This window comes from Lepisosteus platostomus, chromosome 12, assembly GCF_059453375.1.
Source record: "Lepisosteus platostomus isolate fLepPlt1 chromosome 12, fLepPlt1.hap1, whole genome shotgun sequence".
In the NCBI taxonomy this organism is placed as follows: Eukaryota; Metazoa; Chordata; class Actinopteri; order Semionotiformes; family Lepisosteidae; genus Lepisosteus; species Lepisosteus platostomus.
The window spans coordinates 44,255,040-44,282,902 of NC_142622.1; the positions used below are offsets into that span (position 1 = coordinate 44,255,040).

Below are 27,863 nucleotides of genomic sequence, written 5' to 3' on the forward strand. Positions count from 1 at the left end.
TAACTCCAAGCAAATGTTTGCGACTAAACGTCTCAACCCCCGGACCTCAATCCAGTCAAACAGCTGTGGTCTGAACTCAAGAAGGCAGGTCACAACCGGACACCGAAGGGTCTGGAGGACCTGGTGAAATTCTGCCTGCAGGAATGGTCCATCATCCCCCTGTAGAAAGTGTCAGAACCTCCTGGCACACTTCAGTGTAATCCCTGCCAGAGGAGGATTTACAAAATAACAGGAATGGGAACAGATGGTGCTCGTGTTCATCAATTATTCATGACAAATATCACTTTGCAATCCTATTAAAATGACAGCATTTTTATATAATTTCATTGGGAGTGTGAATAAATCCTGAGGGTACTGTATATGTATTATATAGCATGTTTGTATCTGTTAACTGGTGTTGGTCAAGTTAGTCAAGCAAGTCTCGTTTCCATCTAGATGATTGGTTCTGTTTACCAAACCTTCCATGTAATAGATCTAATGTAGGACCTCTTGATGTATACTCTGGTTTTGTCAGCCTTTTTATGGCTGGGCACAGCATTAGCAATTTTCCAGTCCTTGGGTGTTAACCCTCTGCCAAAAAAGAAAACTGATAAAAGAATGTTGTTAATGGCCTATGAATATCTCCTCTGAAATACAAATAGTGTTTCTTGTACCTGAAACACTGATGCCTTATCTAACAATACTATTTAATATAAAACTTTATCCTTCCTTAGCCTGGACCATGTTTAGATTTCTTCGGCGATAAACACCTGGGTTAAAAAATCACTTTAATACATCAGCCATTTCTCGTTCACGGTGTTTGAATGTGGAAAATCGCTTTCATTTTATGCTGTTACTGGTCTTACACGGATGCCTTTCAGAGTGTGACTGCTTAGTATGATTCTTTTCCTCAGGGCTGCAGAAATGAAAGTTAACCTTCCCAGGTTAATCTACCATTACGTCTTTGGACCGGGGGAGCCAGCCGGAGCACCGTCAGAAAGTGAGCCTTACATGAAGAAAATTAAAACTGGACGATTAAACGACCCCCAGAACACACAACGGCACAGAGACTATCGGGCAGAGGAAAGGGAGCATTACAAGACCCTGAAAGTGAAATCACTGGACTTGTCAACGAATAAGTGCCAGCCAGGCTGCTCCACAGCAGCCGGAAGCGCGGCGGTGTCGCTGGGCTGGTGTTCCGTCCCCAATACGGTTCCGAGTCGGAAGTGCGAAATCGAAACTTAGTTCTCTGCGGAAGCGACCAAGGGCCAGGGGAATTACGTCTAGGATACAAGTCTCTCGAAATTTTGCTGGGAGCAACAAGCGCTAAATACATTTTATTGTAAAAAAAAAAAAGTACGTCTCACTGTTTTGCACCATTGAGATTCAGGTACGTAATTGTAAGATTTCTTCTTAGATATTGAGGAGTGAGAACGCGGTTCTTGGTATCTTCATGTTTTTGCGATCCGTAGTAATAATAGATAAGGGCGTGAAGCAGTTTTTTTTTTGTTGTTGTTGTTGTTTTGTGTGGTGCGCTGAATTGATTAACTGTAAGCGGGAGTGTGGCATTGCCGAATGTTGTGCTTAATTGGAAATAAATGTTCGTAATATTTTTTTTTCGTAAAACACGTTTTGTTTGGTGGTAGGCGTCTTATAGAACACTTTCGGTTTCACATTCGTGTCGATTGCGTTGCACAGTTAAGGTGATTCTCATGTAAAAATAAATCACACACATAAACCTATAATAAAATCTTAAATGATTTTTTTTCTAAACATGTCCTTGTGTTTGGTATTTGACCAGGATGGCTAGCGAGGCACAGGTATATAACCCAACGACTACGCAGGGAGACAAGCCCAACAAAAAGTTCGTGGTGCCGACGGAACACCTGGACAAGTTTCGTTTTTTTATCAAATGTGCTGAAGTGGTAAGTCCTTTTCTCAAGCTTTTTACTTTGAAATCTCATTTCCGTAATTCTTCATGTACAAGTGGTCTGCTTGAAATGTTCCTTCAGAGGCTGTGTGTATATTTGTTATATATCTTTTACTGTTTCCCCCCGAAAAAAATATACATCAAATACACAGCAAAGTCGAGCACTGTATTTCAAAATGTCTGTTGCGGTAGTTTTAAGTGGAAGGTGATCATTTGCTAACAAGGACATTTGTGGTCTTAACATATCTGGTTTCACGAATAGAGTGATGTTGTTAACTGTTGCACTAATTAAGGCAGTAATTTTATATTTATGGAATATTTCTCAAACCGTTCACCACAACGAACAATAGGTAGGCAATTAAGCCTCAGAGAACTATCAATACAGAAATCCCTAAAAATTGGAGAAAATCTTTGAAATCTTTAGTTTTATATATATATTTAAGTTTTATAGTTGAGCAGACTGCCACATTCAGAACTGCTGGAAGCAATATTATTCAGATGTTTTTGTAGGAAAAATAAGTACAACAAATTTCTTCGCTTTGTTTAAATTTGCAACGCTGCCATAGTATACTACACTTGTACCCCTGCAGCACAATCCCTGGTTACAGAACTGGGTAGATAAATATTTAAGTCAGAGCATTTGAGTCAATATCACATTCCTGATCATTTTAAAGAATTACGCTTCTTGGCCACCGATATTTTCCAGTGCTGTAAGAACCTCTTGTGAGAAGAGGACAACAGAACCTTTCCCCAGAAAACATGATCCTGTTTAAGACTTTTAAATCAAATGACTGGCTCCTCTGCAGTAAACAAGCATTTAAGCGCTGCATTGGAAATTGGGCTGAATGCTTGGCTACTTGATTAAATTCTGCTGCAATCAGATCTTTACAACAGGGGCTCCTGAGGGCATTTGGCAGCTTTTGAAAGCTCCAGTTGTCCATCCCCATGCCATAAAGAAGTCAGTTGTTTTCTAATGCCAGTATATCATTAGTAGAGCCTTTTGCAGGCTATTTATTTGGTAAAAGATGCCTAACCGATGCTGTACTACGTGTGGAAATTGTTTTCAAAAACAGTGAAGGAACCATGCAAAATGGGATTAGGCTGTACATACAAGTACAGGCACTTGTATAGTCAGTGCTGATATCAGGGACAGTAGTTTCTATTACTAATAAAATGTTTATATTATGTGGTCTTTTTAGTTAAGCACATGCCAGGAGACTGTAACACAGTGCTTTGTGCACAGGGAAACAGGAAGGACTGACGATGTTAAAAACAGTATTTCATACTGGATGCCAAAAGTGTCCAGGAAAATGCAAAGATTAAAAAACCTGCTCAGCAATGAAGTAACCAAAGATTACAGCACGAGTTGATCTCATGGTGTTTTATAAAATTGTTATAAGGTAGTGAAACTTTTATAAAAAAAAAAAGAAGTTAGTCCAGAATCTTTACGCTATAAATAATCTGATTTAGTGTTGGAGCCAGAAAAGGTTTTGACATTCTGTTAGTGCTTCCAGCAGTAAACATGTAGACGTGGTGTAACCGACGGTATGCTTAATATAATTATAAAGATCACCTGACGCCTACTTGAGCAAACTCAAATTAGGTGATAATTCTGAGCCTTCAATGCAAACTATATTACTAAACAACAGAGGAGCGGTGTCTTCAGGACATGCTTACAAGGCATGTTCTGTATAACAGACAGTGTATCTGTTAGTTTTGTTATTTTTTGTCTTTTTACGTTTCAGCTGTCAAAATTACACCTTTCTGGTTTGCATGTAAACAAATGGGGTAGAATGTTTGTATGATAAGATGATTTGTAAAATATTAACATTTCTCATTCTGTGGGTGTAGAAGCTGGAGGTTTTAATTGCATTCGGGCCCATTTATTCTGAGTAATTATTTCAAATAAATATATATAGTTAAGAGGTGCACATATAGCATTTTATTCTGTCACCGGGCAATGTAATTTGACACTTCTACAACGTGCTTCTAATATGGGTCATCTGTGGACTTCATCAAGTTTTCTGGAAATATTGCTGAAGTAAAAACAACAATTCACATTGGTTGTGCAGAAAAGGGTAATTCTACAAGAACTGTGCTGTCATTTCTTATCTCAACGTTGTGTCATCTTGTACGTCATTTGTCATGTGACGAAAACCAGCAAGTAAGCTTTTCGTTGTCCTCGGGTGCGAGTGACAGTAAACTTGCCCTTGAAGCGGAAGGGTAAATCTAGATTGAAAAAAAAAACACTGCAGGCAGCCTTCCAGGCAAGTAAGTCCCTGCACTCCCGTTTCCTCGAAGAGGAGCAGGCTGTGTGAGAGGCAACGCCGAGTGTGTGGGGGTTTCTGAACAGCAGGAATTAGTTTTGCTGTGACGACCCTATTAGTTTACACAGGAATCCTACCTTCACACATGTTCAGGCTTTGGTTACTGCTGTCATTTCTATGAAGCAATCCTCCAAGCGGTGTCTGAGCTGGAGCGGTCGGCGTGGGGGGGCTGTATTTCTGGACGCTGTCCCCGAGGACAGCACTGCACTGCAGGTGCAGGAAGACCGGGGGCCACTCTTCACTTGCAAGCCGTCGATGACGGGTGTCCTCCACATTTCAGGACGGTCAGTGGTGGAGGTCTGTAAGGTTTTGGAAGGTGCGAGGTCAGGCTGCCATTTTGGCTGATGACGCAATTGACCGTCTGTGGGACACGCTTGCCTCTCCAGCCTGCAGAAAAGATAGGAAACAACCTAAGAACTTTAAGGAGCCTTCCAGTCACTGCTTGGAAACCTCAATAGACAGCAGGCTGGAACCTGTTGCTTGATTGTACGTTAATCGTGTGCAGCAGCATATCTTCCTCATGCCACACAGCCAGTCCCAGAAGTCAGTCCTGTTAGCCTTGAAGGCTCCTAAGCGAGTAAGGAGATCTTCTGCCACGTTCTAATGTGTGCCTCATGTCATGTGAGACTAATGTAAGATGTTTCGTTTTCTTTTGTTGTTCAAGCGTTATTGCACAGGCTAATATTCAGTGCGCATGTACTTTTTAGAGAGGCACTTGAGCTGTGTGGTATCCTGCAAGGTGTCATTTTCTGTCCCACCAAGTGCAAATTACTCCACATGCACGATACACCTTTTACACCATCCAGGTAATGTCGCCTCATGTTTATAGTCCATGTTTATGATTGTAAGCTTCTAAAACTAAAGTGTTAAGGAAACCAAGTTCGCTGGCTTCCTTCCAGAGGTTTGCTGGATGTTGTTATAAATGTTCATGAAAGAGGGAGGTCCTGCCCTCTACAGTACCAGCATCTCTGTTATCTACAGGGATTTGTTGTGTGTCAGCGTGGGGAGGCTGCACATATACTTCACTGATACACTCAAGGGGACAGAAGTAAAGAAATTAGGCCCAGTTGTCTTCTGTTTCCTCAAACCACAGTATATACTAATCTAAAGCCATCTTTTATTTGTTATTTATATTCGTCTTATTATTTTCTGTCATAACGTTTTAACAATTTTGAGTGCAAAGGGACCAACGGGAAAGGTGAGTAGACCATTTAGTGTTAAATGTATAAAAATAAATAGTTGAATGCATTGACCTGATAAACCACTTCCTTGGCCAAGTCCAGCTGGCACTGCCTTCATGATTTACTTTTAATAACATCCCATTATCTGTGTTTTTTAATTTAAGAAGTGCGGTCATTCAGTGGCAAAGTAGTTGCAGGCCACTGTTAGAATATGATGAAGTCATCATCAACAGTAGCACGTGACTGTATAATCGAGTTTGTTTTCATCAGTTTAATCAGTTCCAAGCATGTTTCACCACATTCAGTATCTGCATTTTTCATCATCATAAAAAAATGTTAAATGAATTTTATAATGTTAGTAACTGATGTTCCGTCTTCTTTTTTTTAGTATTAGCTCTTTATTATGCTCTTTTAAAGTGGAAAATGATTCCTTTCATTTGCTCATATTTGGAAATAAAACCTGCGGTGAAAAGCGGGTAGAACCCATCCATGATTCTGAGGCCAAGACGCTGACATGCTATATAGGCAGTCTGCTGTTCTTGCTTCCTTGTTTTAAGAAAATTACATATACAGACAATACAGAAAAGTAGGAGTGAGATGACTCTGGGGCTCAGTAACTATTGGACTTGTAACGTCTCTTTTGGAATTAGAAAGTTTAATACAGTGCAAAGACAGGTGCTGTTTCAGTCTGATCTGAAACTGCAGCGATCTGCTGACTGAATCAGGGCATTCTGGGATGGCTGGTCCATAAGAGTTTTATATTTGCCTTTGGCCAATGTAAATCTCAAAATAAGCATTTTCTTTATAGGAAATGTTTAAGGCATCTCCATAACATTACACGATGGACACAGTAATATAAAATAAGTTTTTAACAAAAACGATCGCACAGCATTGGAACTGCAAAAGAACAATGTTGTTCTGCTGTTAAGAGTTAATAAGAGTTAATGAATAGTAAAATATAATTTTCCACCTTAATAGTTTTGCTGAAAAGCCTGTTGCTTCTTATGCTTGCTCTGTAAGGAAAGAGGTATAATGAGGTTCTGGTGAAGTCTTTAGCCCAGTCTACACGGTTTGTGACACTTGTGCATTCGCCTGAGGGGTGGTTTTTGCTCAGTTGGTAATCAGCAGTAGACTAATAACTCCAAAACTCATTGTGTTCCTCTTGCCTGTCGCACAAATCACAGGAGCACCTCAGCGTTTCTCAATTCAATTCAAGCTTTTTTGTCCCCTTGGGGAAATTGTGTTATGTTTGACTGTGCCATAAAAGACAATGACAAATAAACATCACCAAAAGGGAAGAGAATACTGTAGTTACAGGAGAAAGAAACAAAAGACAAGGTAGTTACTTGGTATTGTTTAAGAGTGTGATTGCAGTGGGGATGAAAGAGTCTGTTGGTTTTACACCTTGGGGCACAGAGGCGTCTCCCAGATGGGGGAAGTGTGAGTTTGCAATGGAGGGGGTGAGACACATTTCTTTCTTTGTTGTCATCATTGTCACACAGAGGCTTGAAACGATAAACAAGGTCATCAGAAACTACACAACAGATTACGCTGTTTCGTAAACGAAAGAGGTGCATTGAGCAAGTCTTCAGCATCCGGGTTCTAAGTAAGTCTCGAGGTCTGGTGTTTGTAGACAGGAAGTGGGGTTTTGCTGGATACAGCCACACCTCCAGGGCTTTGAGAGGCCTGGAGCCAAGTATTCCACTGCTGCCTCAGCTCCTCTGCAGAGCGCCACTTACACAGCTTTCATGCAATGGCTTGAAGTCATTTTGAATGGAAAAAGAACCACATGTTTTTAAACAGACTGTATACTTAACAATGGATGGGTTATGTTTCTAGCAGTCATGAATTTACCTGTGGTGAGCTTGCGGGTCCAAACTGGGGCAAGATCTCGCAGTGGATATGAAGTGAAACAACAGGGTGAAATTAATACGAGGATGATATTTGCCCTTATCTGTCTCTGGTTAGCAAACACGAGTATGAGGTTTCTAGCCTAATATAAGTTAATGAGTAATCTTTCTGTAAATGATCAGAAGGTTTCATTGTAAAAACTAGGTGGAGGAGATCTTTGGTGTGTGTGTGGGCTGCAGAAAGCTCCGTTAAAAAAAGTAATCAGAATATCGGCCAATTCTTACTTAGAGTGTAGTTTTATTCTTCACAGCACTCTTAACAATAAAGACAAACGTAAAGAAGACTCATCTTGAGTAAAACCTCTCTCCTCAGCTTCTAGAGGAAGATATCTTTCTCCTCAGCTGCATCTGCAGAAAAACCTAACTAATTACATAGAATCAGTTCATGGGCGAAGTAGGACACACAGAGGAGATGTGAGTCTTACTGACCACCTGGTGGGGCTGCACACTGGTGGTGGTGGAGGGGATCCCCATTACCTGTAAAGCGCTTTTGAGTGGAGTGTCCAGAAAATATAAGTGTAAGTGATTCATTAATTACTATAACTGAGAGTGCTAAGAACTGATGAGACATGAGTGATAAATAGAAAGAAGTTCTCCAGGTTTTTTTCGATGTGTACCAAAATGTTTTTAAAAGTTTGTCTGCTTTTCTAACTTTTTGTCCATCTTCTCAGATTCTGTCCTTCGTCGCCTTCATCCTCGAAGAGGTTGTCACCAACTGCAATTCCTGTGGTCCGCTTTACTTCTTCGAGTTCGTCAGCTGCACGGCCTTCCTGTTCACAGCCCTGCTGCTCATCCTTCTCGCCACCCCACTGTACCTGAAGGTCGGGATTAAGAAGTGGTCTGTCCTGGTAAGGAGATCGGCAGCGCTCTCGTGTGGAACTGCCTCGTCATGCAAGTGAACCGTGAAGACTCTTACCTGGCAAATGGTTCTACAATTGTTCAGAGTTTTTTTTTATAGAAGTGTTTTGCATCTGGAGTTCACTTTTGCGATCCAAGTTTATATTTTGAACATCAGAACAGTGCCCGAATAACCATGATCTTTGTGGCTCTGGAACTCTGAACATCTTCCCAGACTTCCTGTCAGTTCGAATATGAGACACTCTTGCTCTTACTGTGAGTAAGTTTTTTGGGAAGTGTTCTGCATTGTTTCAGAGTGCACTATGCAACCAGAAATGGCTGACCCAGCAGTCTGACCCCCAGCTTCTCTCCCTGTCTGTGTGTCTCATGGAGAGCAAGCTGGGGTATGCGAAAAGACAAACTCCGAATTCAAGAAATATTGTATATGGCCAATAAAGTGATCTGATCTTGTTGTGCAGAAGACAGTGGAGTGGTTGGTGTTAATTGGTAGACTGCTCAGCCTACACCTGTCTGTAGCGCAACTTGCTTCAAACCAAAAACAATGTTTTTAACTTTGACTAAAGAAGACACTCCACTCACCCCGAAAGGAGAGCCGCTTTAAGCAGATGACTGCTGTTTATCTCCAGGCGAACATTTCCTTTTCTTTCAGTTCTGCTGTTTTAAAGTCTCTTCTCTCCCCAGGACTTTGTGTACACTGCTGTCGTGGCAGTCTTGTTCCTGCTGGCCTCAGTTATATTTGCTGCTGCAAACGAGGGGACAGGATTGGAGAAAGGCTCTGTGGTATGACCGTCATGTCCTTTTTAAGCAAAATGTTTTTCTTTATAATTATTTTTATATTTAAAGACCATCAGCTGAGAGGAAAAGATACCAGATTGAATTGCATGCTTTATTAGCAGAACCGTTTACCTCTTCTTAGTGTATTAACAGCTGAATGTGTGGGAAATGGGAAGTAAGCTGCTAATAGGGCAGCGCATTTTAAGGCAATAGTGCACATGATCCACTTTGTAAAATTCATTTGTTTTGCTTGAATTCACTGATGTTTTTTTGTACGTGTTTAATAAAATCTAGTATTTTATGGTACTAAGGAGGATCTGCATCGAAATGAACTCATTTGGATTGTTAGTGGTGCTCTAACGCTTTTTTCTGCTGAACCCTGGAGAACCATGCAGCTCATATCTTAGCAGTCAGCTTAGTGTCTGTTTTAGCTGGAATTGTTTCTTTTCAAGTAGAAACGGAATTACACAGAGGACAAAGAAAGAGGTCACCGCAGAATGAACATTTGCTGTTCTTTATTAGTGAATAGATATTTAAGCTTGCTCTGGCATCCGGTTGTGCTTGGGAGGCAAATTTGACAAAGTGCCACTCATTCGTTCAGTGTCACTTATTTTAAACTTCGTCAGGGGTGTGAGGAAGTAGTTAGGGTAACCAGCACTGTCTTCGCACCCCAGACATGCACTTTCTTTGTGCGGTATGTAGTTTTTACATGTAGTGTGTTTGTATTTATTATTTCATTTATCGTATTGAGATTTAAAGTTTTGTGTATTTTTCTTTGTCCACCACTGTGATGTGACCTCTTCGGAATTTCCTTATGCGTCCGTAAAAAAAAAAGTTCTTTTTCTTTCCAGGCCTTTGGATTCCTGGCATCTCTAGCGTTCGTCTTCGACCTTGGGGTGTTTTTCAAGACCAGAGGCCTGCCGTGGACGAGTGGCCCGCGAGGAGCTGGCGACGCTCAGACCACGCAGCCGGAAGCCGAGAAGCTGAACGCTGGCGCCCCGAGCTCCGCTAATGGAACTAACGCCGCGAATTAAGCCTCAAGAACTGTCTTCGCATTTGTGCAAGGAATGTCCTCCCTCACAGAAACAATCACATTTAGTCCGAGACCTACTGGAGAGTTCATTGGTGAAAAATGGGGAAGAAAAAATATCACCCTCTTAAACGATTGGTGTCCCTCTTACACGATTGGGTTGATTTTGTCTAAATCAGAATGCCACCTGCAGCACAGTGTCGCTGTAGGCAGACGGACGTGCCTGTTATGTCATCGGTTTAAACTCGACGGGCGTCGGCTGTGTATTATTCTCTAGGGTTTCCAGTCCTCGTTGCTAGCTAGTTTAAAGGCAAGAGTTTGCTTTTACCCTTCGTAGGAATTTAATTCTTCAGGCAATACAATAAAAATAAATAAAATGAGCTGTAACATCCCTCTTGCCCTTTATAATGTCTTGAGACAGCTATCCCCAGTGTAGTCAAAGCCGTTTCTAGTCCGATGACCAGTGAAGTAATGAGCAGGTCCAGTGCATATCTAATTTTGGTGTAGTATTTTTTAAAACCCAGCGTTTTACCTTAACTAATTTTTAATATATCAAAATACACTACTGTGTTTAGAAAGGTGAGATTTTATTAGAGCAGTTCTATGAAATTCTAGTTAGCAGCTGTGATAGGCTTTTAATCATGTGGATTTGCTTTTTTAATTTTCAGAACTAATTTTAGAAAAATGCATCCTGAGAAATAACGCTCAATAAGACGATGCTTGTAGGAATATTGATGGAGAAGTTGGCAAGACTGGACCTGCTTGACAGAGGGCAGCCAGTTCCCCATAGGATGGTACAGGAGGAGGAGGGCACTGGCTGCAGGAGAGGTGCAGTAAAAACAGCTGTAGTTTTTATGTCTAGGCATTTTGGGAGGATTAGGAGTCAAAAGTAAAAGAGGTGAGGAAGACCCTGGCCACTCTTATCGGTCCCGAGCTTTTCTTAAAAACGCTTTGTATAGCTGTTGCAAACTGATATCTGGATACATTCCTTTCCTTCAGCTGAATCCCTGATGCAGCAAATTTTAAATAGATGCAGGTGGTATATTCCAGACTGTGAACTCTTGATTACTTGTGCCTGTGCCATGAAAGGCCATCTTTTTTCAGTTTTTATGATTGGTTTATTACTTTAGATCCTCTATTTTCCCCCCAGTTTCCCTTGTCAATAAGATTACAGCAGTTGGAGACAATTTCAGAATAACTTGCCAAGCTGCCCTGTATGTTAACTTGTGTGAACTATTTGTTTGGTATTGCTGTGAGTTACAAAAACAGCAAGTTCTTGTTTTTATTTTGTAACATTTTCACCTGTGTAAAACAATCATAATGAACTGTGGAACAAATATTTAAATGTGTAGTCCACTTGCTTATTTGGTATGGATTACTGAGCACAGTAATTGGAATTGGAAATTGGAAATAATCTAATTTAGAAAATCCGTGGGACTTTCACAGTCATCGGCTCTAGTCTTCATGTAACATCTGTGCAACGTTTTTTTAATTTTTGGAAGCAGTCATTGTAGTTCTGACTAAATTCTAAAATTTAGGGATAAATTCTTCTGGCCTGGATAATTTTTATCAAAATGAATTTGGTGTTGCATTGTAGCTGGTTGTGTGTTCCTAATGAATTTCAATAGTAGCAGGAATACAAGATGGCTCTCTTATGATGAAATGGTTAATAGCTAGCACCTTTAAATTATAATTGAGATTGAAAGGTCTTGGCAATTTCAGTTTGGAGTTAATATGGATTCATTCTTAGAGTGAGACTGTAGAAATGTGTGTGTATATATTGGGTTTTATTCGCCTTAGTTTCTCTTACCTTTGCAGTTTGTTCTAGCAGTACTTTGACTCATTTTGTTTTGAAACTTAAATCGATCTACCGCTGTAGTGTGAATAATCTTGATATATTTTCTCTTTTAAAATTACTTAGATGTCTGATCTTGGATTTAAGGGTCAAACATCGAGCCAGTAGACAGGAAAAGTCTGTTCAAAGCCAAAGGGATTGGGGTGATAACATATACTGTACAAATTCTGTCACAGTCTACTAAAATCTCTAAATCACCTGTGGGAAAAAAAGGATGATTAGTCATAACTGTAGGGTTTATGTGAGGGTGAAAGTGTCAATCATTGGTATTAGCTTAATTCATTAACACAAGACAGATTAATCAAAATTATTTTGCTTTTAGTTAGTTTAATGTCTTTTGTATTTTTTTACAGGGTTTGTTTTTCTGTCGGTCTGAATTGTGATTTTCTTAGCTTTATGTTTGTGTCAACAGGCAAGGAGTTTGATGTTTGTTTGACAAAACTTTCGTTTTTTTTGGCATCTCAGGAGACTTCATTGTCCAGAAAAATAAAGGCAAGAGTAAGGCACTGAATCATGAATTTTAATTATCATGTGTACCTTGTGTAAACCACTTTAAAATGAGTAGTAAATCTGTACTAGGTCTCTGCCTTATACTATTGCAAGAGTGTTTATTTTGTTAGTTGTAAATGTTTAAAGAACTGAATATTGGAACTATTGTGGACAGAATGAACCAGCAACTCTTCCATTTAAAGGTTAAGATCTGTGTGTGACTTTCAACAAGCCTAGCGTGCGATGGTGACTAATAGGCCAAAACAGTTAGTTTTTGAGAGATCACGGTCACTGTCTCCATGGGAAACCAAAAAAATAAAAACCCAAAACAAATGCAATATCAAGCACTGCTGTAATTCCACATTAGTGCCATCTCTTGCTGGGGCAGGCCATGAAGCGCATCTTTAAAGAGGACCCTGTGTTTAGACTTCACAGTTGTGCTTTTATCAGCACTGCTTTGCTCCTGTCTTTCAGCCCTTGTGTATGACGGGAAAGCTGGCTGTCCACATGACACCCCATGTTAAGTGTAACATCACAGAACAAGAAAGGAAAAGTGTCTAGTGCCTTCTTTAGGGGGTTAATACTCTGCTGTGCTCAATGGCGACCCCTGGTGGCTGTGTCAGCTGATCTTTGGTTTGGCCCTGTCTGATCTGTATTGGATGTGCCTATCATGAAGAGGTTTTACAAGGTAGTTAAACTGGAGGACTGTCCTCTGACCCCTGTCCTCCTCCTCATCCCTTGCACTGTGAAATGTTGATTGTTTTGCAGTATAGTTTCTGTGCAACACTGACATGTATTTTCACAATGATCCAGGAAAAAAGTATAAAAATGTAAAGGTGGGGGGGGGGGTGAATCGTGTAAATCCATAACTAAATACACAACAGATCGCAGTTATGAGAATTCATAACTAATGATCAAATACATTGCAAAATAACATACTATAGATAGGATTTTTGTATAATAATATTACACATGTGGCTAATTGGTCAGTTTTGGAATGAAAGCTAAATAGGTTACTTGTTTTTTCACAATGTTTATTTAGTTGTTGTTTTTTTCATTTAAACATTGTGAATTTAATGGGACGGTGTAATAAACATTGCCACAGTCACAATCCATTCTCCGACACCCCCCCAAAAAAGAAGTGTTTGTTGCTGATGTGGGATAAACCTGAAGTGTGCAGTTATCTGAACAGTGCTTACAGCTGGTTATATTTGAATTGAGCACTGAAAGGGACAGCAGGCAGGGTCAGACGTGTACGCTCAGCAGTGCATCATGGATTTAATGCAATTTGACGCATGAGCCACACACAGATTGTAACACTAGCAAGGTTTTTTTTAATGATAACCCCCCTGTGAAGCACCTCTTTAATTCGTGAGTGATGTTGCGGTTAGATTGCTTTAATATTTGTATAAATTGAATAAAATGCCAAACAAAACTGATGGTGTAAAAGTGGTAACAGATCTGGAAACGGAGCAAAAGATACAGAAACAGTACAACTGTCATTTTTAGAAAAATTATAAACCATTTAAAATCCTGAAATGAATTGCAGTCTATCATTACCTACATGTATGTATTAATTTTCTTAAATAGTGCAGAAGACATAAATGCTTATTGTCATATTGATATAGTTCTTGTCTGTGTTTGATAAAGACTGAATGTCCATGTAATATAAGATCATATATTGCTAATTTACTAATCTCTGCTTTTTTATAAGAAAGGAAAAGGACCGATTGTTTTTAAGAGATGTTATTTTGGTTACTCAACATAACTAATATCATCCAAGCATTATTTAAACAAATCCCCAGTACCACTGTATTTTCACTTTCTGCTTTTCAAAGTAAACTGAATTGATCTGACCCCATGCATCAGTGATGTTTTAATTCATGTAAGTCATGAGCCAGATATAAAAATGTGGAATAATAATAATTGCTTACACTTATATAGCGCTTTTCTTGACACTCCACTCAAAGCGCTTTACAGGTAATGGGGACTCTCCTCCACCACCGCCAGTGTGCAGCCCCACCTGGATGATGCGACGGCAGCCATAGTGCACCAGAACGCTCCCCACACACCAGATATTAGTGGGGAGGAGAGCAGAGTAATGTAGCCAATTCATAGAGGGGGGTTATTAGGAAGCCATGATTGGTAAGGGCCAATGGGAAATTTGGCCTGGACACTGGGGTTACAACTGGGGAATGAAAGGGCTGTGCCCCGATATAGTTCAGTTTCAGTGTTTTGTTGTAGCCATTTAAGCTTGGTCTTGCAGTGACATTTTCCTCTGATTTTATTCAAATATGTTCACATTACTTTAAGAGCCATAGGAATGTCCTGTACCTGCTTACAGTACAGGCAGAAAACATTTCTTTAACGAGTTGTCATTAGTTGGGACTGCCACCAGATGGCAGGCGTGGACTATACTGCCAAGGGTTTCGCAGAACTTGGCAAAAATGTGCTCAAGTAATTAACATGTTTCTGTCTTCGAACAAAACTGAACAGGACTATGCACACGTGCTGGACATTTCTTACAACATGTTGATATTGTTGAGGCTTTTACAGTTGTGTAATACAGATTTAAGCAGCAGAAAACTGAGAAATAGCTAATGTGTCACATGCACAAATCACTGAAGAAGCGGAGCAGGACTGCTCCGGGTCGTGACCTTCTGGGGGCCGGAAGAGGGCTGTAAGAGGCTTCAGTGGTCAGGCATGAGACCCTTACTAGTCCTACAGTCTCTGAGACAGGGGGTCAGGCAGCAGCTTGTTTGGTGCAGCTGGCAGTGTGCACATTGGCCCAGTTAATGCAAGAGGGAGGAACAAAACATGTGATCATTGCAATACGGTAAACGGAACCTGCAGCACTCAAGTCAAGCAATCTGCTGAGTGCAAGAAAAGGAAAATCCCCCGATTTGCACTTTGCACCATGAAAACATGGAATTGAGTTTAGCATAATTAAATAATTTGTGTAATTAATAATGTAATGTTTCCAGGAAAATCGGATCACCATCAATCCGTCCTCTCGTTATTTTATCCAGCTCGGGGCCACGGGAGTAGGGCCTTTCCCAGCAAGCCTTGAGAGCAAGGCAGGCTACGCCCTGTACGAGACGCCAATCCCCCACAGGGCACACGCACACGCACACACACGCACACGCACACACACGCACCAGGGCCAGTTTTCCTGGAAACCAAATGACCTACCAGCCTGTGTTTAGACTGTGGGCCCATGCTGAGGGCACCCCAGCGCTGCGATGAGCGATGCCAATGTGCCGCCCTTTGTCTGCAGATTTTGTAGCCCCTCAGCAAATCGCCTCTGACGAATCCAGGATTCAGATCGGGACACACTTTGTGATGATTCCTATTCTGGAGTGACTGCAGCTGAGCAAGACTGAAGCCTCTTATGGTTTTATCTTTGTTCTTTTAATAGCAAAATAACTTCCATCCGGAGAAGTAAAGAAACTTCTCAGTAAAGCCCCACCAAATGGAACCAGCAACAGATTGCTACTTCAGATTTAAGTCATGCAAAAATATGAAAACATTGGAATCACTGTTACTATTCTGGTTGCAGTCCAATCTACAGCAGCCATCAAGAGTTACGCCCCGTTTCCTGTTTATTCTAAAGCTTGGAAATTCTTTAATCCATAATTTTAAGGAGCCGGAAATATCTTAATTTCCCTGTTTCACAGAAGAAACGTAGTAATGTGCACGAAGGGCATTCAAGAACGTTTATCAGATTTTATTTTGCAAGATCGTTGAATTGACTAAAGTTCACCATTTCTAGATTGATTTTAATATCATTAATTATTTCTGAAGTTTATGTGTGAAAATACAAAATAAGAGCTATACATATTTTGTGCGTTCTGTCACACAGCTAGTAGTCCTCACCATTTCGGCCATCCATTCCAAAAACCTCATCCTCCAAGCCACCTTTATGTCACCTGCTGTTTTTATTAGAGTTGCAAACAAAATTCAAAGAATGACCACTGTATTTATCTTTTGTGCTACAATACAGGGGAAAAAGAAACAGTAAATTGAAATCACATTCAATAATGACACGAATTACTCTTTTTCTAACACAGGACATTGCATAGACTGATGAATGTATATTCTTCAGTTCAGCTGCAAATTTCTTCTCTTTTTGCTATCTTGTTTGAATGGTTGTCTAATTTGCTTTTTACAGTTACATTTCCTAAGGGAATAATTCACATTTGCCTTGTGTTTCAGTAGCGGCCAGGACATGTGGTATGGGTCTTGTGTTCCATAGCGCTTACATCAGAGTCTAAGGCATTGTCACATGTGCTATTCTTCTAGAACCTGTAAATGACTGACTGGAAGTTCCAGCAACCCTCCTGAACCATCTGATCCACATTCAGAACGTTGCGCACACTGTGAAAGCAGAAAGCTGAATAGTTGATCAACAAATTAACTAGACACAGACATGGATATGGATAATTAACAATTAAGGCACAGTACTTGCAATTCATTTCTACATCTTCAGGCTACAGCTTCTTAAATGTGTGTCATCAGTTCTAATAGGTGTCCTAGAAAGCAGTAAATGTACTGAGGAGCTGTGATTTAGGGGTTTATAGGAATGATGACCTCGTAACCCAGGAAAAGAGCTCGTTATGAATGATTCATGATTTGAGAGTGGATGGTGTCTAAAGACTTACAGTATGTTAATCCCAGAGGAAGGAATCATAACTTACTGAAAATGATGCAAAGACCTGACTTCTACTAAGCCTCCGAATGTTTGGAACCTTTAAAAAAAATTATTAACAACTTGCACTAACAAACTGAGCTGTAATGTTCTGTCATTAGTTCTGCCTGAAAACAATTTCCTGGTTAACTGCACATACCAAGCAGAAGATGTAATCACCACGTACTGTATATTATAGGGGATTCCTGATTGATATAGCTCACAAATGTGTTCAGCATTCCTTAGTCATTGTGAACTGCTTCAACCTCCCAAATAACTTTCAGGATCTTGTACATGACCAAAGACTTCCTCCAGCACTGTGTAAAATACCACGCGTATTCTATACTCAATCTGTCTTGTGATTGTGAAGGACTGGCTATCCTTGTTTGTTTTTTAAATGGACCAAACATAGTCTCAGGATGCCTGAAATGCTTTTTATTCTCTTCACGGAGCCACCAAACATAAGAAACTGACATTTAAAAAAAAAGCTGCAGCTGAAGAGTCCACCCACATCAGTGAAAATGTTTTATATATCAGAAAGTGAAAAATATGTTTCTGAAAATCAGAAGACTCAAGTAGGGGGGACAGTTTAAATACACATAGAAGTATAAAATATAAACTGTATGGTCTTGTACCTGACTGCTCCTATGAACTGGCAGCTATTTAACTGTTTATAAAACACATTTTGGAACAAAAGATTGCCAGTAAGTTATCATAAATATTATACTGTTAATCAGTTGGATGATGGACTGTCTTTTTAATATATTAATGTAAACGCCACTAATTATATGCAACAATTACAAAACATTCATGCAGAATTCACATTAACCAGAAGAAACAAAGCCCTGGTTGAAAAGTAACACTGATTTTTAAGGCCCTGGTGGAGAGTCTGCCATTCAGGAAACAGCACCAAAACCACCACACAGAAAAAAACAAGACCCGGCGTTCCTTCTATACAGCTGCACCTAAAGGAAATAAAACAAAACAGTTACTCAACACATTTCTCTTCCATGTCATACGTGTGTGAACATTACTCGACGTTTTCATGACAGTCAAGAATCTCGGAAAACTGACCCGCAGTGACCTTGGGACCTCCGATGACAAAACTGTATTCCAATCTTTGCCATAGTAATGTCATTGCTGGGAATTAATTAAAAACGGCCACTTTCTAATCTCTCCTTGTTTCCATCAAGTTCCTAAACCATAAAACTGAATTCTACCTGAATTCATGTACTGGAATGGTACGGCTAAGAAGCAGAAGAGATCTGTTTTAATGCAAGAGTAAAGGTAACTCAATTCAAATGAATAAACAGCAAGAAAATACTAATGCTCTACTGCTTAATGTGCAATAAACAACATTGTGGTTGCAGCTCTTAAGAATAACATATACAACCAAACACTCTCTATAAAGGCTTCAGGACATTTTATTTTTATTCTAGAGTCCACATAAAAAACAAACATTAAATTGCACCACATATATATAGAATTACCCAAAACCATCATAAACATACTGTACAGAACCAGCATTAAGCAGCAGGATTACTAATAAAAATATCCAGACTTGTTTATAATGAGAAATGCCTTTAGAATAAATAATCTCAAAAGATCTCAGTGAGCACCTGGTCAGTAACAGAAATATGCTTGTGTGAATAAGGTCAGCCACTGTTGCCTGTGGAGTTACAATCGAGAATCCATTTGAAGGAGGGGTTTGTACAAGGTCTATAAATACCATCCCTCTTTTCCTTCAGCACAATTGATAAAACACTGACAGGCCCAGGAGATGTCTTTATCTTAATGGCTTTTAGTATCTGCAACACATTTGCCTCTTGTATGCTAATAGAAATTTAAAATATCGAAGATTAATACTGGAATTTCCTCTAGCAGTTACTCTTGAGTAAGAAAGAAGCCATAAGCTATGTCTAAAATTTCAGTTTCAGCTTCTGGATTCCCTTACATTTTTTTTCCAGTTTATGTGGGGAAAATTAGTCACCTATGATTACCACAAGTTTCTTTTAACGTGCAATTCTTATTTCTTTAAGACTGCAACATAACTGAGAACTGAATTGATGGTAAACTGCAGACTTACAGCACTATGCCTTCTGAAAATTTAAATCTTTTTTGTCTGACCCACAGAGATTCTTGTTTCATTTATATTATTTATAATATTTATAGTTGATTTATATCACCATCTATAGGCTATATTCTTTTACTCGAATGTTGAACCCTTGAATGTTGTTTTTTTTATCAATCTTCCTTGTTTTTTGTCTCAGACACTGTTCACTGACTTCTGCTATATTCTTCTCCTTCACTTTCTGCTCACTGTTTCTCCGATTCCAGGGACATCATAGCCACATTTTTTTCCATTAAAGACAAGACGAAAATGGACAAAATGCAAAGTAAGCAAAACAAGAACTGAATTTCAAAACGTTTAACAACTAAAACCAAAACTAAATAACATGAAAAACAAAACTGAAACCAAGCAGCAACATTAAATACCAAATACCCATTTATTCGTATGGTGCATGCATAAACATTTAAGCAGACTTTCAGAACTCAGCCTGACCTGCGGCCTGTATTACTCCTATATACTGCAAGTCTGACACAACCACTTACACATTGACATCTGCACTCCGTTAAACTGGCGTTTTTACTTCCAGCTCATGCTCATTCTCTTCATTACCTTCCGTGCTGAAGTCTGGTTTCTAACAGCTTTTGAATATTACTGTATTCATGTTTTAAACAGAAACGTGTTTTCTCTTCACGCCCCCCGAGCCTGTAGATCCGTCCTGACTGCATGTCTGTTCTTCATGTGCACTTTGTTTGACAGCTCTGTGTTTTTAAACAAAGCTAGACTGGGGGTTACAGGTTTGAGTACAGAGCAGAAACCGAGACATGCCAGTTAATTCTCCCTACTTTGGTGCCAGGGTCACACTTTTCTCTCCTGTCAAACACCACGATTTGTCTGTTGTACACATATTCATTCCACTGAAAAGAAAGCCAGGACTGGACTATCTGTTTGCATCAGATCGTTTTATCTGCAACTATCTGCTGCACGTATCTTTGTGCTTTGCAGAAGACACTAAGCCACTTCTGTTTTTTCCATGTGTCCTCATTTATAGGAAAGAAAGGAGAAGCTGTAAAGTTACAGCACAGAACAAAGAGAGAGACAGGGTCTGTCTTTGAGACTAGCATCCTGTAGAGGCTGAATCACTGTGTTCCTGTCTCACTAAAGGTACTGTGACATTGTTCCCCCAGTTACTGTATGTTGAGGACAACCCTGTACTGTGTCTATTCTCTTTCAATGTAGCCAATCACTCTGCACAGACAGCCCACTGAAAGGGAAGTTTTCAGCAGAGTGGAAATCTGAAGCCCTGTTAATGACTATGTGCTGTGTCCTCAGATTAGAGCTTGTAGCTGTTCCTCCTTGCATATTGTGTGCAAGACCTCCCTCATTACCACTGATGTGGTCCTCTTCGTCAGCTGGTTTCCAAGTAAATCTTGGAAGCCAATAGTACTACCAATAATACTAATTATTAGTATTCAGAATAGACTTATAATACTATGAGTCTATTCTGAAATTGCTGATATGGTTTGGTAGGCAAATTGCCTTACTTACCAATGTTACCAGCTACAACCACAACACCAACATAGTCTTGGCCTGCCCTTGTCAGAAACCAGTCTACTTTTCAGACAATGTTAGTCACCAGTATTCTGTTCTCAACTATGCGTCCTGGCTTCATGTCTCTCTGAATATGACAATTCTATTATTTAAGATTTAAGATCACTTTATTGGCCATATACAATTTCTTGCATTTCTTGCACACACTGACAGGGAGAGAAGCTTGGGATCAGAGCGCAGGGTCAGCCATTTGAGTAAGTACAGGTGCAGGAAATGATTTCTCATGCTCACCTGTTGGCTGGGATCCACATGTGACCTTGTACGACATCCATAAAGTTACAGCAAGCAGAAAAGTTGCTATAAATCCAAAAACCTGCAAGATTTAAAAGAGTAGTTCAGTACCTAGACTTCTGCATTCCCACCTCCCAAGAATACAAAAAGAGAGTTTTTCTAAACAGGTAGACAGAAATCCCTTTTTGACTGTGCCGGAAAGCACTGAACAAATATTAGAAAGCCAATCTTAACTATCCTTAACTTAATGATAAAATAAGGATTAAACCTTGTTAATTTAATAAAACATAACTCAATCTAACTCATAGACCAACAGTGTCATCTCATCCTACATTACAGCACACGCTGTGTAATGTGCTGAAGTACAGGAAAAACATTCTGCTTTGAATGGCATCTGAAAGTCTCCTTCTTGGATGTGACAACGAAATCACCATCTGGCTCAGTTACACATACAGAAGATGCAAAACGTACTGATCCAGCTACAAGGCAAGAAACCCCATGACTCTTCACTGCAGCGACGATGGACGCGATGAAGATCAGGATAGTTCCGATGGCATAATGCAAAAACTCCTGAAATGCCACAAAACAGAGCTTACCTCAGCGCATTTAAACACTCACATGCAAATCCTTCAATTATTCTCATGTTAAAAATGGTTTCTAAATTACTTTTATTTCTGATTTAATTAGGGCTTTAAAAAAATTAAGAAATAACTTCTGATTTGGTTCAAATGCAATGGAATTTAATTTTTATTGGAACAAGTAAAGGTTTACAGCCTTTGCAGCCTACGCATGCTGACACAGCTACCTGCTTGAACTATACTTTTTATTTTATTATTATTTTTATTACAAAAAGTTGTAAAAGCGATAAACAATTTCTTGATTTAGTATAGCATTATAAATATAAATTCATAAGAACTCTTGTTCAACAACTTAGCAAAACAATCAAATACTTTCGGCCTCTCGCTCAGTAGACTGGGAACTAATACTTATTCAGTAAGACCATTAGATCCTTTCTTATAAATCAGGTTTTAAAAATAAACATCACTATATATATAATGATGGAAAAAAGAAAAGCAACACTTTCTGGAATGAGAATACTATAGTTATAGCTTATATACTTTCACAAAAAGTTGTCAATTTCTTTTAAGCCCTCTGATCAGCAGTACAGCTTGTGCAGTGAGGTATGCAACTTGCCAATCACACGAAAGCTCGTTAGGTGCACTTTTACCCAACGAGGTCCAGATGGAACAATGCCTGATCAGGTCACCTTTAAAAAGGCCTTAATTCAAAGCTTATGCTGCTGGCCTTAGAGCAAGATGACCTGCCCTCTGCTCACACCTCCTAGACGTCACACCTGAGTGGCTTGGGCCAGACAGAGGCTGCGATGAGTCACTCCTCAGCCTGTTCCATGCAGACGGGAGGCCCAGAGTGTGGAGGAGGAAGTGTTGCGTTTTTTTCCCATCGGTACATATTTTTTTTTTATGAACCCCAAAGAGTTTTTTTTACATGTGTAGCTTTGTGGTAATTTACATTAAGAATGCTCTAAGTTTCAAGAATAATATGGCCTTGGAAAAGAAGGAGTGTTCTTATTAATTTATTTTGGTGCTTGAGCACATTTTGAGATATTTTATGCCTCACTGTGAAAAGACTTTGTGCAGCATTTTGAAACTGTCATCAGGAAAAGACCCTCTTTGAAATTTTGAAAACAGTACAACCTTACAGAGTGTTCCAGATAGTTTAGAGCTATTCCTCCTGATACATACAACCTGGAAACTGAACCTAAAAATTTGAAATTGCAAAAGTTACTTACAGTAAAAGTCCAGTTAATGCAGGGCAGTTTGCTCTGAAGCCTGAAAATGTGCATGATGAAGAATATCAGGAAGACAATGAGGAACCAGACTGTTACCACCTCAAAGTAGCGGTACGCATCGTAATTGGTCCAATTATTACATAAGTGCACACACAGGAAGGCAACCAGCAGCACCAGCTAAGGAGGAATAACAGGACATCTGTTAGAGCAACACTGTTGAGACACAAATACAACACACACGTTCAAATATAAGGAAACTGAGGGAAACCTGCAAGTTAATACCTTGGTTTTAAAAACACAATCCACGCAAAACATGCAGTGATGGGTCTTCTATGCCAACTTCGGGGGATAAGGTACAGAATTCAAAATGTTTTGACAAAAAGCATTAGTTTCAGATAACTTCTATTGATAATGGAAGGTGCATTTCTATTCCATTTCTCACAGCTGTTTTGCAGTACTTTGAAAAGTGACATTTTCTATACAGTGAGTGTGATATTTAGTAATTCCAGAATGGTATTAAATCTGATATCCTCTTAGACATGTCCTTTAAAATATATAACAGAAAAGACTTCACTGTTGAAGTGCAAACATCTTTTATACCTTTCACAACCTTTGCTACTAAAACGGAAAGGATTCAGCTATCAGTAGCATCAACTTAAATTCTTAAATATGTACATTTCAGTGACTAATTAGAACAGATACTGTGAGTTCCTGTATGACTTGAGCTAGAACACAGATCGTAAAACCTTGTAGTCTTCCAGGAACCAAGGCTGATAGCTCCACTTCAAGAGGTGCAAACATCTGTAACTTCCTGTTGCCTTTTTTTCACTTTAAGACAGTGTGCATGGCCCATTCTTAGCAACAGTAAAGCATAAGCAATGACAATACGGGAACTGTTGATAGCTCAGGTGCTGTAGCAAAGACAAACTTGCCCACTGCAAGGACAAGATAAGCAGATGCCAAAAGGCACCATCGCCCAATGAAACATTTTTGTTACTTCATTTCATCATAATACGTTTACTTTAAATGTGTTCAGTGAAACACAGAGGTCTGCAGTATCCATTGCAAGGCACACATTCAGAAGACACCAGCAGTCAGCCTGTGAAGTTTATTTGCCAGATATGCAGGTGTGACTTGAATTTAATTCCACCGCATTTAACCGCGAGACACATTGTTACTTTCTACTTGTGGTAGAATTGATTAGAGCACTATGTTGCTCAATTGTCACCTTGACTCCACCATAGTGAATTAAGCTCTGTTATAAAATAAACACAGAGTTCGCACATTGTGGAGGCATCTAATTTGATAACCAATGCAGGCAGTTAGCTTGCGAATGAAGGACAATGTGACAGTTTACCAAGCACTGGGGCAACACTGGAAATGGCACACAAAGCTCAAAATCACAGAAAAGGAGCCTCTAGCTGATCTGCTTCCTTGGTCTTTTTTGCACAGAGGCCTTGGTTTCAAAATAATACATTTTTAGCTAAAGTACATTATTTCTAAAAATGGCAGCATACAGAACTTAATGCAGTTTGCTTGATACTCATTGCAAAATTGCTCCCCTCCCCTACTAGACTACAAAGCATTTGTCACCAATTAATGATGAACAGAAACAGGTGGGAACCACACTGTCTGGCACTTCCAATGGGAGAGTTTTTCCTTCTGCTGATGTCCAGTTGGTCTTTTTTTCAAATAAAATGCTAGAATTAGGTTTATTTCCATAACTCACTTATTAGTACCAGCCTTGATATCAGTTAGAAATCACATTCAGCTTTTTTTTAGGAGAATTCAACACAAATTTAAAAATAAGCCTAAACAGGAAACAATTAAATCAATCAGCAAGTGATCTAGAACTCAGCTGGGGCAAAATTCGAGCACACAGGAGAAAACTATTTAAATAATTGAAAATGGCTTGCCTTCACAGTCCTGTTTTAAGCCTGTAGTTAACAATGAATGTTCCTGGCAATTCCAAATTGTGAATATACAAAACAATTGGTAAGTTCCAAGACATTTTTTTCTATATATTTTTTTTAAATGCTATTTTTGTGTTCTGCGTCACTGGCGACCATACAAAATGGCCAACATAGCCAACATAGGAGATACATCTTCGAGAACAACTGCTGATTACAATTGCAAATTGTTCTTTTTGGTCCAGAATGGGGAAAATAATTCAAGGGTTTAACTGGACAGTATGTTCAATAATAGATAGACAAAGTGGTATTTAATATAAGAAAGAAACTGCTTTTGTTGCACGTACTGAATGCATTTTGACGTATTGTACAAAGCATAAGAGGGTCCCTGGTTCAATACACTTCCTCTATGTAGTTAAATTTGATACAGAATTAAAACGCTCTTAGCAGTGAAAGGATTATTAAGTCAATCCGCGCAACTAATAGATTGAAAATTAACTGTGGGATGCATACCCGTGTGATAAAAGCCTGAAAAAGATGGACTTTTAAATCTGTTAAAATGTTATACTTTAATAATTGTCAAAATAATCGTACCATTTTCCAGTACTTCACTAATTCCTAACCATTTGTTTAACTGAATGTTTCGGATTAGTTATTGCTGTCCACGCCTGAGCATGAAGGCAGGTTCTGCATTAGTTGTAGAAGACCATCTGTAGTCTCTGGACTGGTGTGTCCAGCCGACATGAAACAAATGTCAGTCAGGTGCTGCTGAGTGACCCAAACAGTACAGAACTGTCGCTGTTTTACAGTCACGCCTAACGCTTGACCACACGCCCTGTTTTCTCTTAAAGTAGAAAAGGTTCATGCATAAAGCGGAAGATCTAGCATACGAAGGGGCGTTTGCGGTCGGTAGCGCCTTCTGGAGTGTTACTTTTTAATGCTCTGCATTAAAGGCAGTGTGTGTAATAAAAGACGATTCTTACCACTTGTGCAATTTTCAGTATCCCCGGGAGAGATCTCGCATAGCCGAAGTATATTGCACCGCCGTCTGAACTGCTAGAGGTGGTGGTTGCCGTTACTATCGTATGGGACATCTTACTGAAGGAAAGGGTACTAATAATGCTTTAAGAACCTCTTAAAAACTAGATATTCCTCCTTCCTTTTTTCAAGGCCTTTCGCAAAGACGTAGGAAACTTCATGAAGCAGAGCGAAAGGGCGTAGCGTTTTGGAGAAACGGACGTCGCGGACTAAGCTCGTTTTTTTTTTTATGAAATCCATCATACTACGGAGGCGGGGACTTGAATGAGGTCACACTCGCAAATAACCGACTGTTGTTCAAGTATTTACACAGCTGGGACAGCTGTGAAGTCTGAGCTGTGGCTGTTTCTTTCTGCGGGACGAGGCTTGGGAGAAGATCTACGTGTACTCCGCACAGTTATGAGCGGTGACTTTGTCCAGATCAAGAAATGAACTAGATGCATTCTGCAGTTTGCTCTTCGGCTGCCTTGCTTGTTCATCTAAGCTTAAGGGGGGGAAAAAAAACATTTCGAGGTTGTCTTCTGGCGTTTAAACCGCTGCAAATATTTCTTGGAGTAGCGGCGGTTGGTACGTTGGTTTCAGTTTAAACCTGACAAGGAATAAGCTGCAAATAACTGGGTGCAACTGTCTGGGCAAGCTTTCTTCCTCTCAGGGTTGAGAATCATTTCCCAGAAGCAAACCCAAGTAACGTCGCTGAGGGTAAGGTGTGTGTGTGTGTGTTTGTTACTGCTGACAAGGTACTGCTTTCACGTCAAAATATCCCGTGTAATTTTGTTTATAAATGGCTTTAAATATCATGGCCGATTTAAGTTGCAGGCATCATGCAGTTATTGCTTCAAATGAATATAATGATATTGAAATCAATCCCCTTGGAGTTCTTTAAAAGTAAACAGTATTTGAAACTGATTTCCATTTCATGATCGCAAACTCTGGTTCTTTAACTTTGAAGCAAAAGGGGGGAGGATTTGACTGCTTTTCCGACACTCCTGGAGGACCCTGTAGCTACTGCAGACGGTAGCATTTAATGGGATACTCCGCGATGACTTCACAGCAGAAGCAAGTTTACATGCTGTATTTGTTCACACTTTATTCAGAAATGTCGTGGCAACTTGATCCTTATCCTTAACTGAACGTGTTAAGTACTTGCTGTATTGGTATGTCGTATCTGTAGTTGGCGATCACTATTTAAATATAAACCTCCAGTTTCTGTCAAAGAGACCTTTAACTCTAATGCCCATGGTCGGTTAGTGGGAATAATGGATCACCAGCCTGTACTGTTGCTATGACTGTCTTGTTTAAGCGTAACTCCCAAACTCAACTGCAACTAGAATCCCAGAACAAAGAGGAAAAATAGGATGTGCAGTATCTGATGAAATGCTTCAAACCAAAAACAGAGGTTACACTCTAGAGTCAGTACTGAATTGCTTCGTGACATCTAGCAGTTTACCAGACGATCTCCAGGCATGTAAATAAGATCCAGACAGGCACAAAAGGCTCCAGGTCCGTTGATTAACGGAAATACTCTGCATTGTAAAGGGGTGAGGTGGGCATATGTCCATAGGGGTTAGGAGACGCTTCCCTAGTGAGTGGAAGAAACCCAGAGGAGTGACGGGCAGCAGAGTCGCACTGTAGCCAGCCGCTCAGCTGTCGCCCCGAAAAAGGGAAGTGAGGGCGGAAGAGTGGGGCTGACGTCTCCCTTTCGGCCACTTCCACATAGTGGCTCGTAAAACCATCTCTTGTTCTAATTCTAGCGTGTCGCAAGCCTGCCTTGAGCACCCAAAGCATGATCAATTATATTCAAAATGCACCATAAAATAAGGTTGCTCTCATTTCCATTTTGTTATCCTACATATTAACACTTCTGAAACTCTTATGAGTGAATAGATCAAAGTCATTGGAGGAAATTAGACCCTTTACCATCTTGATTTGTGGGTTATGGGGTCTGAAACTAAGAAATGTGTAGTCGGTAAAAGAATTATGAAATTCTTCCTCTCCTATGAAGTCTTTCATAAAAACAATAGGAATATTTTCAATAATTCCTTGCATTTCTTATCCCTAAGAACCTGTGCTCGTTGCATAAAGGGAGGGATTCATTTCTATTGACAAGGTGCAGACCCACCTGAGTGTTGTGTACCTTCCATTATATGGCAGCAGCTGTGTTGGGGGAGGGGGATG

At 39.8% G+C, this 27,863-nt stretch overlaps 2 protein-coding genes across 2 annotated transcripts; one reads left to right on the forward strand and one right to left on the reverse strand.

Annotated features, from left to right (window-relative positions):
• Positions 1 to 1,209: 1,209 nt before the first annotated feature.
• cmtm6 (CKLF-like MARVEL transmembrane domain containing 6) lies at positions 1,210 to 14,189 on the forward strand. Its single transcript, XM_088602184.1, has 5 exons — positions 1,210 to 1,369; positions 1,781 to 1,904; positions 7,999 to 8,175; positions 8,867 to 8,965; positions 9,811 to 14,189. Exons 2-5 carry the CDS (start codon positions 1,782 to 1,784, stop codon positions 9,991 to 9,993), a joined length of 582 nt encoding a protein of 193 aa, XP_088458310.1. The 5' UTR covers positions 1,210 to 1,369; position 1,781; the 3' UTR covers positions 9,994 to 14,189.
• Positions 14,190 to 17,440: 3,251 nt separating this feature from the next.
• Positions 17,441 to 25,969, reverse strand: cmtm7 (CKLF-like MARVEL transmembrane domain containing 7). Its single transcript, XM_088602187.1, has 5 exons — positions 25,634 to 25,969; positions 22,741 to 22,917; positions 21,402 to 21,500; positions 20,931 to 21,012; positions 17,441 to 17,985 (listed from the first exon to the last, which is right to left on the reverse strand). Exons 1-5 carry the CDS (start codon positions 25,742 to 25,744, stop codon positions 17,972 to 17,974), a joined length of 483 nt encoding a protein of 160 aa, XP_088458313.1. The 5' UTR covers positions 25,745 to 25,969; the 3' UTR covers positions 17,441 to 17,971.
• Positions 25,970 to 27,863: the final 1,894 nt, after the last annotated feature.

Bases quoted from the DNA above. Each gene is read 5' to 3' on its own strand.
- cmtm6 (XM_088602184.1), top strand. From the start codon at position 1,782: ATGGCTAGCGAGGCACAGGTATATAACCCAACGACTACGCAGGGAGAC. The intron at 1,905-7,998 runs GTAAGTCCTTTT...CCATCTTCTCAG, and splicing joins TTATCAAATGTGCTGAAGTG to ATTCTGTCCTTCGTCGCCTT. The intron at 8,176-8,866 runs GTAAGGAGATCG...TTCTCTCCCCAG, and splicing joins TTAAGAAGTGGTCTGTCCTG to GACTTTGTGTACACTGCTGT.
- cmtm7 (XM_088602187.1), bottom strand. From the start codon at position 25,744: ATGTCCCATACGATAGTAACGGCAACCACCACCTCTAGCAGTTCAGAC. The intron at 22,918-25,633 runs GTAAGAATCGTC...ATTCCTCCTTAG, and splicing joins TACTGAAAATTGCACAAGTG to CTGGTGCTGCTGGTTGCCTT. The intron at 21,501-22,740 runs GTAAGTAACTTT...GTGGCATTTCAG, and splicing joins GCATTAACTGGACTTTTACT to GAGTTTTTGCATTATGCCAT.